This window comes from Theropithecus gelada, chromosome X, assembly GCF_003255815.1.
Source record: "Theropithecus gelada isolate Dixy chromosome X, Tgel_1.0, whole genome shotgun sequence".
NCBI classification, from domain to species: Eukaryota; Metazoa; Chordata; class Mammalia; order Primates; family Cercopithecidae; genus Theropithecus; species Theropithecus gelada.
The window spans coordinates 83,353,082-83,367,981 of record NC_037689.1 but is presented as its reverse complement, the minus strand read 5'-3'; the positions used below and the strand labels follow the sequence as shown (position 1 = coordinate 83,367,981).

General features: G+C 40.0%; 1 protein-coding gene across 2 annotated transcripts in view; it reads right to left on the bottom strand.

The window, feature by feature from the left end:
- TEX11 (testis expressed 11) overlaps positions 1-14,900 on the bottom strand; it is a 330,215-nt gene that overhangs the window by 174,960 nt on the left and 140,355 nt on the right. For both annotated transcript variants that reach the window (XM_025372487.1, XM_025372486.1), the window contains 2 exons: positions 5,353-5,407; positions 1,798-1,893 (listed from right to left, as the gene is read on the bottom strand). In XM_025372487.1, the coding sequence (XP_025228272.1) occupies positions 1,798-1,893; positions 5,353-5,407 (151 nt within the window). The remainder of the gene's footprint in view (positions 1-1,797; positions 1,894-5,352; positions 5,408-14,900) is intronic.

The following is a 14,900-nucleotide window of genomic DNA, read 5'->3' as shown; positions in this document are numbered from 1 at the left end:
ACAATGAGAACACATGGACACAGGGAGGGGAACATCACACACCAGGGCCTGTCAGGGGGTGGGGGGCCAGGGGAGGGAGAGCGTTAGGACAAATACCTAATGCAGGCAAGGGCTTAAAACCTAGGTGATGGGTTGATAGGTGCAGCAAACCACCATGGCACATGTATACCTATGTAACAAACCTGCACATTCTGCACATGTGTCCTAGAACTTAAAGCAAAATTTAAAAAAAGAAATTGTTTCTGTCTATTAATATTTCTAAGTTAATTTTTAAAATTTTAATGTTGAACAAATTTTTCAGTGTTAAATAACCCCATCCACATGACACAAATTTCAAGAAAATATAGTTCAAGTAAATGCTCTGTTTGAGAAATTTAACATTCTGGTTGATCGAGCTATTCATTTTCATGCTTCCACTCTGCTGAAAAAACCTCTCTAAAGTGTATCAGTATATTTAATTGCCTTATTAAGTAAAACACATTGATCCTAATTGAATCTCTCTTTTTTTATTTTATTTATTTATTTTGTGAGACGGAGTCTTGCTCTGTCGCCAGACTGGAATGCAGTAGTGGCATGATTTCAGCTCACTGAAACCTCTGCCTCCTGCGTTCAAGTGATTCTCCTGCCTCAGCCTCCCGAGTAGCTAGGATTACAGGTGGACGCCACCATGCCCAGCTAATTTTTGTATTTTTAGTAAAGAGTTTCACCATGTTGACCAGAATGGTTTCGATCTCTTGACCTTGTGATCTGCCTGCCTCAGCCTCCCAAAGTGCTGGGATTACAGGCGTTAGCCACCGCACCCAGCCTGAATCTATTTTTAAAGGGTCACCAGCCTTTCAGTGTTCCTTGTCCAGGAGTGTAGATATATATACATTTTGTTTTGCTTGTTTTAGAGATGGGGTCTTGCTATTATGTTGCCCAGGCTGAAGTGCAGTGACTATTCATAGGTGCAGTCGTAGTGCACTGCAGCCTTGAACTCCCAGCCTCAAGCAAGTCTCCCACATCGGCCTCCTGAGCAACTGGAAATACAGGGATGTGCCACCACGCCCGCTTTGTATTCATGTTTTTATGCATGTGTGAACATGAGCTGAAAGTGCACCACTGTAGTTGTTTTTAAAATTAAATCCCATTATTCTGCCTATTTTATCATTTACTTCTTCATCTTAAAAACTCACAGTAGAGAGATCCCTTTCTGTTTCACAGAAAATTTTCTCAAAAATCTCTAGTGTTCAAAGAAGTATATTTGTTTTAGACGGTTCATGCTGCTATAACAAAATACCGTAAACTAGATAGTTTACAAACAACAGATATTGATTTCTCACAGTTCTGAAGGCTGGGAACTCCAACATCAAGGTGCTCGCAGATTCGGTGTCTGGTGAGGGCCTGCTTACTCAAAGATAGTGCCTTCTTATGTCCTCACATGATAAAAGGGGTGAACAAGCTCCTGTGGACCTCTTTTATAAGGGCAGTAATATCATTCAAGAGGGGTTTGCCCAATGACTTTATCATCTCCCAAAGTCCCCACCTCTTTTATTTTTACGTCCATTTTACACCAAAAAGTCCCCACCTCTTATTATCATCACTTTGGGGGTTAAGATTTCAACATAGGAATTTGCAGGGACACAAACATTCAGATTATTATAGCAATATTTTCTTTTTTCCTTTCCGTGCTACAGAAGAGATTATAACAATCTGTGAGAGTAAATGCTGAAGCAAATGTCTAAACTGGATTTCAAAATGTGATCAAGACTTCAAAAAAATACATTAAGTTAGTATTCAAAAATAAAAACCTCATACCTTGTTTGCTAGGTTTACAGCATTGAGAGCCTTATCATAATATTTGGTGTTATCCCAATCCAAATAATTGGTGGCTAGTAGCCGTAGAACTTTAGCCTGTAAAAAACAAAAATAGAAAAAAAAAGCACATATCTGATGGTTAAACTTCAATACAACAGCTGACTAGCACTCCCACAGTGACAGGCATCTTCTCAAACATAAGTCATCTTTATGAAATAGCATTTCCTTAAGCGACCACAGTCTTGGAATATGTCTCATCATTATGCTACCCGTATAAAATATTGTCTAAGAATGTTACAGTAATGGCTATATTCCTGGCTTATTTAAATTTAATATGATTATGTTAATATAATTATTTTCTTAACAGTGTTTAACGTAAGTATTTTATCATCCCTACTTTTAAAATAAGGAAACTGAGGCAGAGCAATGTTTTATTTTATCAGCTTACCACCACATTATTATCGTGGAATAACTCTAAGAACTTATAAGCTCCCTCAAATGATTTTTATGGAGTAAATATGGCATTTCTGAGAAATACTATAGCTATTTCATAATCGTAAAAGTGTCAAATCATCCAAAAGACGTAACAAAATGAACGAATCTCACAATGTATGTTTAGAAAAAGCCAGACATAAAACAGGACAACTGTATGATTCCATCTATACAAAGCTGAATAACAGTCAAAAATAATCTATAGTAGTAGAAGTCAGAATAGTGTTTTTTTGTTCTTGGAAGGACAGGTGGGTATTAACTAGAATGGGGCCAAGGGAACTTTTGGGGGTGTTGGAAGTTCCCATATCTTGATCTGTATGGTGTAATATACAAGACTATATATTAAAACTCATCAAGCTGCACACTTGAGACTTGTGAAGTTTACTGTACATAAATTACACCTCAAATAAATGACCGCTGGCATGAAATAAAAAATTACTGCATAGTATTACCTCACCAAACTTACAATATGAATATTCCATTTGAATTAAGCTTGTATCTTATCTTCCATCCTTATTTCCTTCTTAGACATCTCCCATCTAGATCCCTTGCCTGGAGTCATTTTCTTCCTCCCTTTTAACTGTGTGGACCCCAACAAGGCCTGTCTCCTACCAAAAGGCTCCTTCAACAACTCTAGCTAATCTTGACAATCTCCTTTTCTACACGCCCTTCTGCATACTTCAGGTCAGTATCACAAAGTTTATCATTATCTTCCCAAATTCATTCACTTGCAGTAGTGTTTTTTAAATTCTGTTTTTCTTCATTGAAGTATAAAAGACATACAGCAAAGTATAAAAATCTCAAGAGCTCTATGCTCTTATGAATTCTATGCTATATGAATTTTCCCAAAGTAAACACACGTATGTTAACAACAAAAAAATCAAGAAACAGAACATTAACAGCAACAAGCTCACCTCATGCTTCTTTTCAAGACCCTGTTTCAAAGAGGGGTAACCAATTCTCTGACGTCCAACACCATATATTCATTTTGACTGTTCTTGGCATTTACATTTATGGAATCATACAGTATGTACTACTTTGTATCTTGCTTCATTTATTCAATATTATAGGTGAGAACATCCAAATTGTTGCAATTATTGTAATTAATTGAGTCTCACTGCTATATAATAAGTGACAATGCCACTATATATAAAAATATATTTATATAAATGTTATATATTTGTATCTACATAAATGTCACTATATATAAATATATTCATATAGATATATATTTATATCTATATAAATGTCACTATATAAAAATATATTTATATCTATATAAATTATATAAATAATTTATTTTTAATTGTGGTAAAATACACGTAACATAAAATTGACCATCTTAAACTTTTTTTAACATTTTAGGCCAGGTGCAGTGGCTCATGCCTGTAATCCTAGAACCTTGAGAGGCCAAGGTGGGAGGATCACTTGAGGCCAGGTGTTTGAGACCAGCCCAGGCAACAAAGTGAGACCCCCGTCTCTATAAAAAATTAAAAATTGGCCAGATGTGGTGGGGTGCACCTATAGTCCCAGCTACTCAGCAGGCTGAGGAGGGAGGATTGCTTGAGCCCAGGAGTTTGAAGGTTACAGTGAGCTGATCACACCACTGCCCTCCAGCCTAAGTGACAAGACCCTGTCTCAAAAAAAAATTGTTTTGGAGATGGAGCCTTACTACGTTGCCCAGACCGAATGCAGTGGCTATTCACAGGCATGATCACAGCTCACTGCAGCCTCAAACTCCTGGTTTCATGCAATCCTCCTGGCTTAGCCTCCTGAGTAGCTGGGACTACAGGTGCATACCACCACACCTGGCTCCATGACCATCTTAAACATTTTTAAGCGTACAGTTCAGTAGTATTAAATATATTCACACTCTTGTGCAATCATTACAAGCATCCATCTCGAGAACTCTCTTATCTTGCAAAACTGAAACTCTATACCCATTAAACCGTAGTTCCCAATTCTCCCCTCTCCCTACCCCCTAAAACCACCATTTTACTTTCTGTCTCTATGAATTTGACTACTCTACGTGCCTCATGTAAGTGGAACCATACATTATCTGTCTTTTTGTGACTGGCTTGTTTCACTCAGTAGAGTCTCCTCACAGTTAACCCATGTTGTAGCATGTGTCAGATTTCTTTCTTTTTTAAGCCAGGATAATATTTCATTGTATTCACTTGTACTAGTTTTATCCTTTAATCATAAGTTCCTTAAGGGCAGAAGCTACATTTTATGCTTCTCTTTTATTCCCCATATATTATAGTGGTAATTACATTAAAAAGGTATTCAGTTACATTTTGATTAATATGCTGTAATAGTAAGAATCAAATGGATATTCAAAAAATTCCATTTTGCTATAGAATATAGTAATTTTACATCATATTTATTTACACAATCACATTTTGTTGATTACATATTAATTTCCATATCCAAGCACGTTCTGTCTGGGTAGTTGGGGAAAAATCTGCAACTTCAAAATATGCAATAAGAAAAGTTAAAACTAGGTCAGGCACGGTAGCTCACTCCTGTAACCCCAGCACTTTGAGAGGCCAAGGTGGGCAAATCACCTGAGGTCAGGAGTTCCAGACCAGCCTGGTCAACATGGCAGAACCCCGTCTCTGCTAAAAACATAAAAATTAGCCAGGTGTGGTGGCACATGCCTGTAGTCCTAGCTACTTGGGAGGCTGAGGCACCAGAATCGCTTGAACCTAGGAGGCAGAGGTTGCAGCCATCCCACCACTACACTCCAGCCTGGGCAACAGAGCGAGACTCTGCCTCAAAACACACACACACACACACACACACACATACAGAAAAGAAAAGTTAAAATTTACATATCCAAACATTGTTCAAAGCACTCTACATATATTAATTCATGGGTACATGCCTATGAGTTAGATTATATTATTAGATAAATATACAAAAACAAATACACTGAGATGTTCAATGGTGTGCCCAATAGCTAATCTACTCATAAATGGGAAGTATGCTATTATAATTTTATAACAATAACATAAAGTAGGTTAGTCAACCTACTTCTACAATATTTAACATGATCCTTACCAGCATTTCTGGCCTAGTAGATTTCTTATCCATCTTCCCAATATCATAGCTTTGGCTATCATTAAAAAGGAAAAAATATATATATAAAAACATATATCCATTTCAAATTATATATAATTTTCAAGATTATATATTACTAAGAAGACATGGTATAAGCATACTTTATTCCAACTTATCTGTTTTGCACTACAACAGATTATTATCCATATGATATAATGATATAAAGCAATACTTTCTAACTGGAGAAAACAATTTCCTTAGGAGATACTCAATAAATCAACACTACAATTATATTGATGCTTTTTTCCATTTGGCTATATATAGCATTAAATATATATAATATATGCTGCACTAAATAGGTATAATTTAATACACTGCCTTAAATATATAAAACAATATGCTACATTAAATATGTATATTTTACTGCATTAAATTATCATAATACATACTGCATTAAAATACAAGTGTATACAAGCTTTTAGTTGGCCATGTAAAGTTGAAGGAATATAAATATATATTTATTTATTAATGATTTACTTAGTTATTTTTGAGATGGAGTCTCATTCTGTCACCCAGGCTGGAGTGCAGTGGTGTGATCTCGACTCATTGCAACCTCCATCTCCCAAGTTCAAGTGATTCTCCTGCCTCAGCCTCCCGAGTAGCTGGGATTGCAGGACCTCATCACCATGCCTGGCTATTTTTTTTTTTTTTTGTATTTTTAGTAGAGATGGGGTTTCACCATGTTGGCCAGGTTGGTCTTGAACTCCTGAGCTCAAGTGATCCACCAGCCTCAGCCTCCCAAAGTGTTGGATTACAGGCACGAACCCTCACGCCTGTCCCCGAATAAATATAAATATATATTTAAAATAAAACAAATACAGTCGTTTGCACAGAAATAAACGCTTTAGTAATATTCATTAAGTCTCACACCACCCTTCTAAAGCACTATTAGTTCAATTTTGCAGCTGAATAAACCAATATAGAAATAAAATTATATCTGATATTTCCTAGATTGATACTGAAAATGAGGGTGAGGGGTTGGGGAGTAGAGAAATTTGATTTTCAGTTCTCTGCTTTAATTACCAAACCATATTATCTATGGGACATTCCAATAACTACAAATAATATATTAATACTAGTTTCAAGGTTTCAAAACCTAATACCTACAAAGCAAACCAAAGATTATTCACCATAAAATTAGTATTCCAAGGGAGTATGTCAATAAAATCTTGGTGAACTGAACTAACTTGAAGACAATACTTTGAAATATTCCTTTAAAAAAAACGAAAAAGCAAAACTCTAGGCCAATCGCAGTGGCTCACACCTGTAATTCCAGCACTTTGGGATGCTGAGGCGGTTGGATCACTTGAGGTCAGGAGTTTGAGACCAGCTTGGCCAACATGGCAAAACCCTGTCTCTATTAATAATACAAAAATTAGCCAGCGTGGTGGCACGTGCCTGTAATCTCAGCTACTTAGGAGACTGAGGCATGATTATCACTTGAACCTGGGAGTGGAGGTTGTAGTGAGCCATATCGTGCCACTGCACTCCAGCCTAGGCGACAGAGTGAAACTGTGTCTCAAAATAAATAAACAAATAAATAAAAACAAACATAAACTATAAATGACCCAGAACTACCAAACTGAGTTTTCAGATTGCTAACAAAGATATAATGCTGGCTTAGTCATTGTAAGCCCTATTTCATAGAGGTCTCCTTTAGTACATTAATCTTATACTTCCAGTTTTTTAAATAACCAGTGAGGGGTGGAACTTCTGCAATGGTGATATAAGGAGCTCTTCAGACACTCTCCCCAGTGAAACAACCACTCATTTGGAAAATTCATTAAAACAACCACTTAGTCTCTGAAAATTGAAATTGTCCTAAGGGCACATAGAAAATGGGAAAACATTTATTCATGAAAATAAACTAAATCTCAGTATAACCAGTGAGAGTCTATGGCATTTGAACTATAAACTGCTCCCGTCTATACTGGCTCCATGTGATGGAAGCTGCTCCAGATGGGTGCAGCCAAGAAGATAGGAATTCCCTCTCCCAACAGCTCCTAAAATCCTAGGCTACGGTTTCACCTGTGGAGGAGCAGGCTGCCAGAATATCTTGCCATTCTCAGGCCTGTGTCATGGAAGTGTTCTGGGCAAGTATGATGGAGAGGACTGGCATTTCTTTGCCCACTCAGCTCTCACTCTTAGGGTAAGGATTCTACCCCAAATATGACAGGTCAAGAATATTGAGATCCTGATCATCTTTACCCCAGTTGGCTCATCAGGCAGAGGTTACGTGTCAAAAGGGCACACTAAGATCAAGACCTACCGCCAGAATTTACTAATTTACTAATACAGTAGGGGTGCCATTTCAAGAGAAGCACGCCATGAGCCCAGTTCTAATCGTGTGGCACAGAGGTTCTGACCAGAAGGAAAGAACAGAAGCAAAGAGGAAGAACTCTGCATCTCTTCCTGAGGGGACTGATGTATTTAAAACAGAGCATGGAGAAGATCATGTCTAAGGATACTGCTGAAAACAATGGAGATCTTGGTAGTGAGCAATTAAGAGGGAGCTGGTAGCTCCATGATAATAGTAGCAATAAGGGAAACAGTAGACCAACCAGAAGGTTACCAGAGAACCAGGGAAACAGCCAAGAAGAAAATCTCCAGGGTCACACTTACTTCTAGGGATCCAGAAGACAGTGCACATGTGCCATTCTGCACCCACTCACGCACAATCAGAGAAAGTGTTGGGGCAGACTAAAAAGCATTACCCAAGGCATACGCAGATCTATCAGCAAAGAACCTTGAGCCTGATTGGCTCAAGGGGCTTAAGCAGAACGTCTGACCAAACACCAACTGAAAATTAAGCTAAGATCCAGGGAAGCCAGCTTAAAAATCAAATCGACCTCATACTGATGGATCTGGAAGACTGTGCACATGCCCAAGACTATGCTTTCTTGGGTATGAGCAGAGAAAGAATCTACAAGCTATTAGTCCCTGACTGAGTTAGTCTCTCCCCGAACTATAAAAGCAGTCTCTAAACAAACACACATCCCACAGGAAAGGATGAAAAAATCTAACTGGCTAAGTGAGCTTAAGCACAACCTTTGGCCAGTAAGTGAACTATGTGGATGCAGAGGTGACTCCATAGGAAGCCATGAAAAGATAAAAACAGGTGGAAAAATTCTGAGCAGGAATATTAGAGGCCACACAGTGTGGGGAAAATAAATTCCACCAAATTAGTCCAGCCAAGTGACTGAATAAATAAATGACTAAACAAACAATTTTTAAAAGGCCCCAGAAAGAGAAGAAACAGCATCTAGACTTGCTACAATATATTTTCCAAAGTGTCTAGTGTTCAACAAAACATTGTAAGACATACAATTAAAAAATGTGACTTACACAGAAGAAAAAGAGCAAAAGAAACTTCCTTTGAGGAGGCCCAAATGTTGCACTGAATAGAAAGACTTCAAAGCAACTTTTATAATTATGTCCAAAGAATTTTTAAATATCGTGTTTAAAAATTAAAGGAAAGTCTGATAACAACGACTCATTGTATGGCGAATATGAGTGTATCAGTTAAGAGACAGAAATTATTTTTTTGAAAAGAAACAAATGGAAATTCTGGAGTTGAAAAGTACAATAACTGAAATGAAAAATTCAGCAGATTTGAGCAGGCAAAAGAAAGAATAAACTAACTTGAAGAGCAATAGAAATGATACAAATCTGAGGAACAAACATGAAAAAAATGAAGAAAAATGAACAGGGGCTCAGAAAAATGTAAGACACCATTAAGCACACCAACATATACATAATGAGAGTACCAGAAGAAAAGAAAGAAAAGGACAAATAAATGTTCAAAGAAATGATGGTCTTAAAAGTCCCCAAATTTGATGAAAAACAATAATCTACACATCCAAGAAGTTCAATGAAATTCAACAGGATAAGCGTTTAAAAAGCTACATCCAGACACATGATGAGTGAAAATTATTGAACATCAAAGATGAAGAGAAAATATTGAAAACAGTACGAGAAAAATTACTCATCACATGAACGGGAATAACGATAAGATTAACAGCTGACACCCCTCAGAGTTCAAGGAGTACAGAAGGCAAAAAGGATGTATTCAAAAATCTGTGAAATTAGAATCCTCTATCTAGAAAAGCTATCTTTCAAAATTAAGAGTAAATAAATACATTCCCGGGTAAACAAAAAGTGAGAGAATTTCTTGTTAGCCAATCTGTCTTATAAGAAATACAAAAGAAATATTCTTCATGCTGAAAGCAAGTGACACTAAAGAAAAATTTGAATTCATACGAAAAATAAACAGTGATAGTAATTATGGAGGTAATTAAAAAAGAAAGTATGATTATATATATCTTCTACTTTCCTTAATTTATTTAAAAAGCAATTGTGTAAAGAAATTCCTAAGGTGTATTAGTGGGGCATAACATTTGTAATATGTTCGATAACAATAACACAAAGGAGTAGATGGGGTGGGAAAGAAATTCAGGAAATTATACCAGATGGTAATTCAAATCTGAAAGAAGAAATGAAGTGAACCAAAAGTTATAAGAAGGTTGAAAATTTAAAAACACAATAAATATGTTGTGTTCTCTTTTATCTCTAATCTTCTTTAAAATACATAAGATTTTGCAAAGCAATAATTATAACCATGCATTATTGAGTTTTTAAACATATATAGACATAGTAAGTATAATAATAATCACCAAAAAAGAAAAGAGAATAAAGCTATGTAGTAGTAAAGATTTTATCACCTGAAGTCAGGAGTTCGAGACCAGCCTGGCCAACATGGAGAAACCCCTTCTGTACCAAAAATACAAAAATTAGCCAGGTGTGGTGGTGCAAGCCTGTAATCCCAGCTGTTTGGGAGGCTGAGGCAAGAGAATCGCTTGAACCCAGGTGGCAGAGGTTGCAGTGAGCTGAGATCGCACCACTGCACCCCAGCCTGGGTGACAGAGCAAGACTCTGTCTAAAAAAAAAAAAAAAAAAAAAAAAAAAAAGATAAGAAAATGTAATCCAAAAAATGTTGCACAATTTAAAATAGTATACTATAAAATATTCACCTAAGACCAGCAATTCCAGAGGTGGAACAAGATGATGGAATAGAAGGCTCCACCAGTCATCCCTCTTGCTGCAAGGACACCAATTTAACAACTATCTACACAAAAAAAGCACCTTCCTAAGAACCAGAAATCAGGTGGGCATTCACAGTACCTGGTTTTAACTTGCTAAAAGAGGCACTAAAGAGGTAGAAAAACAGTCTTGAATCATAGAAGCCACCCTTCCCCCCATTCCCTGGCAGTGGCGGTGTGGTGCAAAGACCATTGCTGTGTGCTGGGGGAAGGAGAGCACAACAATTCTGAGGCATTGACCTCACTGCTGCTCCGTTATAGCATAAAGAAAAGCAGGACCAAGCTCAGCTGACACCTGTCCGTGGAGGGAGTGTTTAAACCAGCCCGAACCAGAAAGGAATTGCTGATCTAGCAGTCAAACCTTGAGTTCCCACAAGCCCCGCCACCGTGGGCTAAAGTACTGTGGGACTCTAAATGAACTTCAAGGCAGCCTAGGCCACAAAGACTGCAACTCCTAGGAGAGTCCTAGTGCTGAACTAAGCCCAGAGACACTGGAATTGTTGGGGCGGGGAGGGGGGGAGTGGGGAGGGCATGCAAACTACTGAGACACCAGCCAGGGTGGCTAGAGAGTGCTGACATCACCTCTCTCCTAACCTCAGGCTGCACAGCTCAACATGACTCCAAAAGACACCACTTCCTTCCACTTGAGAGGAAATGGAAGAGTGGGGAGAACTTTGTCTTGCATCTTGGATACCAGCTCAGCCACAGTAGGACAGAGCATGGGTCAGGGTTGTGAGGCCCCCTTTCAGGCCCTAGCTCCTGGACATTTCTGAACAAATCCTGGGCCAGTAGGGAACCCACTGCCTTGAAGGGAAGGACGCAGTTCTGGCATCTTTCATCACCTGCTAACCAAAGAGCCCTTGGGCCCTGAATAACCAATAGCGATACCCAAGTACTACATCAAGGGCATTAGGTGAGCCTCAGACTGGCTAGCTTCAGGTGAGACTCAGCACATTACTAGCTGTGGTGGCTATGGGGCAAAACTCCTTCTGCTTCAGAAAAACAGGGGGAAAAGTAAAGGGGACTGTGTCTTGCATTTTGAATACCAGCTCAACCACAGCAGGACAGGGCAAGGGTCAGGGTTGTGAGGCCTCCTCTCCAGGTCCTAGCTCCCGGACATTTCTGCAGAAACCCTGGGTCAGAAGAGAACCCTCTCTCTTGAAGGGAAGGACCTAGTTCTAGAATCATTCATCACCTGCTAACCAAAGAGCCCTTGGGTCCTGAAAAACCAGCAGTGATACTCAGGTACTACATCAAGGACTTTGGGCGAGACCCTGAGACTTGCTGACTTCAGGTGAGACTCAACACATTCCCAGCTGTGGTGGCTTCAGGGAGAAACCCTTCTGCTTCAGGAAAATAGAGGGAAAAGTAAAGGGAACTGTGTCTTGCATCTTAGGTACCAGCTCAGCCACAGGGGAGTAGAGCACCAAGCAAGCTCTTAGGGTCCCCAATTCCAGGATTGGCTCTTGAATGGCATTTCTGGACCTGCTGTGGGTCAGAAGGGAGCCAGGTGCCATGAAGGGTGAGTCCCAGACCAGGCAGCATTCACCAAAAGCTGACTGAAGAGCCCTTGGACCTTAAGGAAACAGTAGTCAGCAGTAGTCAGGCAGTACTCCTTGTGGCCTGGGATGGCAGTTGCCACAAGATGAGGTTCCTCTGCCTTTGGAAAGTGGGAGGGAAGAGTGGGAGGGATTGCATCTTGTGGTTTAACTGACAGCTCAGTCACAGTAAAATATAATAGAGCACCAGGTAAACATCTAAGGTTTCTGACTCTAGTCCCTGGCTCTCAAATGGCACTTCTGTACTCTCCTGTGGTGTGGGGGAACACACTGCCCTGAAGGGAAGAACACAGGCCTAGCTGGCTTTGCCACCTACTGACTATAGAGCCCCAGGGTCTTGAGCAAACATAGGTGGTAGGTAGAGAGTGGTTACAGCACACCTTGGGTGAAACCCAGTGCTGTGCTGGCTTCAGCATGACCCAGCACAGTCAAAGTGGTAGTGCTTGTGTCACTAAACCCCAAGTTTCAGGTAGCTCGAGGGAGAGAGAGAGAGAGAAAGAGAGAGAGAGAGAGAGAAAGAGAGAGAGAGAGAGAGAGACTCTGTTTGTTTAGGAGAAAGTAAGGGAAGAAAACAAGAGCCTCTGCTTGGTAATCCAGAGAATTCTCCCAGATATTGCCCAAGACCATCAAGGGAGTACCTCTACATGTATACAAGAACCACAGCATTAGTGGGCTTGGGATGCCCCCTAAAACAGATACAGCTCAGATCACAACACCCAAGTCCTTTTGAATATGGGGAAAGCCTTCCCAAGAAGGGTGGATACAAACAAGCCAAGACTGTGAAGTCTAAAACAAATACCTAACACTAAAATGCCCAGACACTGAAGAACATCTACAAGTATCAAGACAATCTGGGAATACATGGCCACATCAAGTAAAATGAGGCACCAGAAACCAATCCTGGAAAAACAGAGATATGTGACCTTTGAGACAGGGAACTGAAAGTAGCTGTTTTGAGGAAACTTGAAGAAATTCAAGATAACACAGAGAAGGGATTCAGATTCCTATCAGATAAATTTAACAAAAATTTGTTAAGTTTTAACAGACAAATTTATTTGAAATTAAAAGAATAAAGCAAAAATTCTGGAGTTGTAAACTGCAACTGGCATACTGAAAAAGACTACATCAGAATCTTTAAATAGCAGAATTGATCAAGTAGAAGAAAGAATTAGTGAGCTTGAAGACAGACTATTTGAAAACACACGGTCAGAGGAGACAAAGGAAAAAAGAATAAAAAACAATGAAGCAGACCTACAAGATCTAGAAAATAGCCTCAAAAGGGCAAATCTAAGCATCATTGGCCTTAAAGAGGAAGCAGAGAAAGAGATAAGGTTAGAAAGTTTATTCAAAGTGGGGAGGCTTCCAAGATGGCCGAATAAAAACAGCTCTGGTCCACAACTCCCAGCAAGATTGATGCACAAGATGGGTGATTTCTGCATTTCCAACTGAGGGTCCTGGTTTATCTCATTGGGACTGGTTGGACAGTGGGTGCAGCCCATGGAGGGCGAACCAAAGCAGGGCAGCGCATCACCTCACCCGGGAAGCACAAGGGGTCTGGGGACTTTCCTTTCCTAGCCAAGGGAAGCCATGACAGTCTGTACCTGGAGGAATGGTATACTCCTGCCCAAATACTGTGCTTTTCCCACAGTCTTCACAACCGGCAGACCAGGAAGTTCCCTCCTATGCCTGGTTTGGCAGGTCCCATGCCCAAGGAGCCTTGCTCACTGCTAGCACGGCATCTAAGATCAACCTGTGACTCTGCAACTTGGTGGGGGGAGGGATGTCCGCCATTGCTGAGGCTTGAGTAAGCAATTTTGTGCTCACTGTGTAAACAAAGAGGCCAGGAAGCTCGAACTGGGCGGAGCCCACCTCAACTCAGCAAGGCCTACTGCCTTGCTGTAGATTCCACCTCTGTGGGCAGGGCATAGCAGAACAAAAGGCAGCAGATAGCTTTGGCAGACCTAAACGTCCCTGTCTAACAGCTCTGAAGAGAGCAGTGGCTCTCCCACCATGGCGTTTGAACTCAGAGAACAGACAGACCGCCTCCTCAAGTGGGTCCCAGACCCCTGTGGAGCCTGACTGGGAGACACCTCCCAGTAGAAGCCAACAGACACCTCACACAGATGGGTGCCCCTCTGGGACGAAGCTTCCAGAGGAAGGATCAAGCAGCAATATTTGCTATTCTGCAGCCTCCGTGGGTGATCCCAGGCAAACAGGGTCTGGAGTGGACCTCCAGCAAACTCCAACAGACCTGCAGCTGAGGGGCTCCACTGTTAGAAGGAAAACTAACAAACAGGAAGGAATAGCATCAACATCAACAAAAAGGACATCTACACCAAAACCCCATCTGTAGGTCACCAACATCAAAGACCAAAGGTAGATAAAACCACAAAGATGGGGAGAAACCAGAGCAGAAAAGCTGAAAATTCCAAAAACCAGAGTGCCTCTTCTCCCCCAAAGGATTGCAGCTCCTCACCAGCAAAGGAATGAAACCGGATGGAGAATGAGTTTGACGAGTTGACAGATGTAGGCTTCAGAAGGTTGGTAATAAAAAATTTCTCCAAGTTAAAGTAGCATGTTCTAACCCATCACAAGGAAGCTAAAAATCTTGAAAAAAGGTTAGACAAATGGCTAACTAGAATAAACAGTGTAGAAAAGACCTTAAATGACCTGATGGAGCTGAAAACCACAGCACCAAAACTTCGTTACACATGCACAAGCTTCAAGAGCTGATTCGATCAAGTGGAAGGAAGGATATCAGTGATTGAAGATCAAATTAATGAAATAAAGCAAGAAAACAAAGTTAGAGAAAAAAGAGTGAAAAGAAACA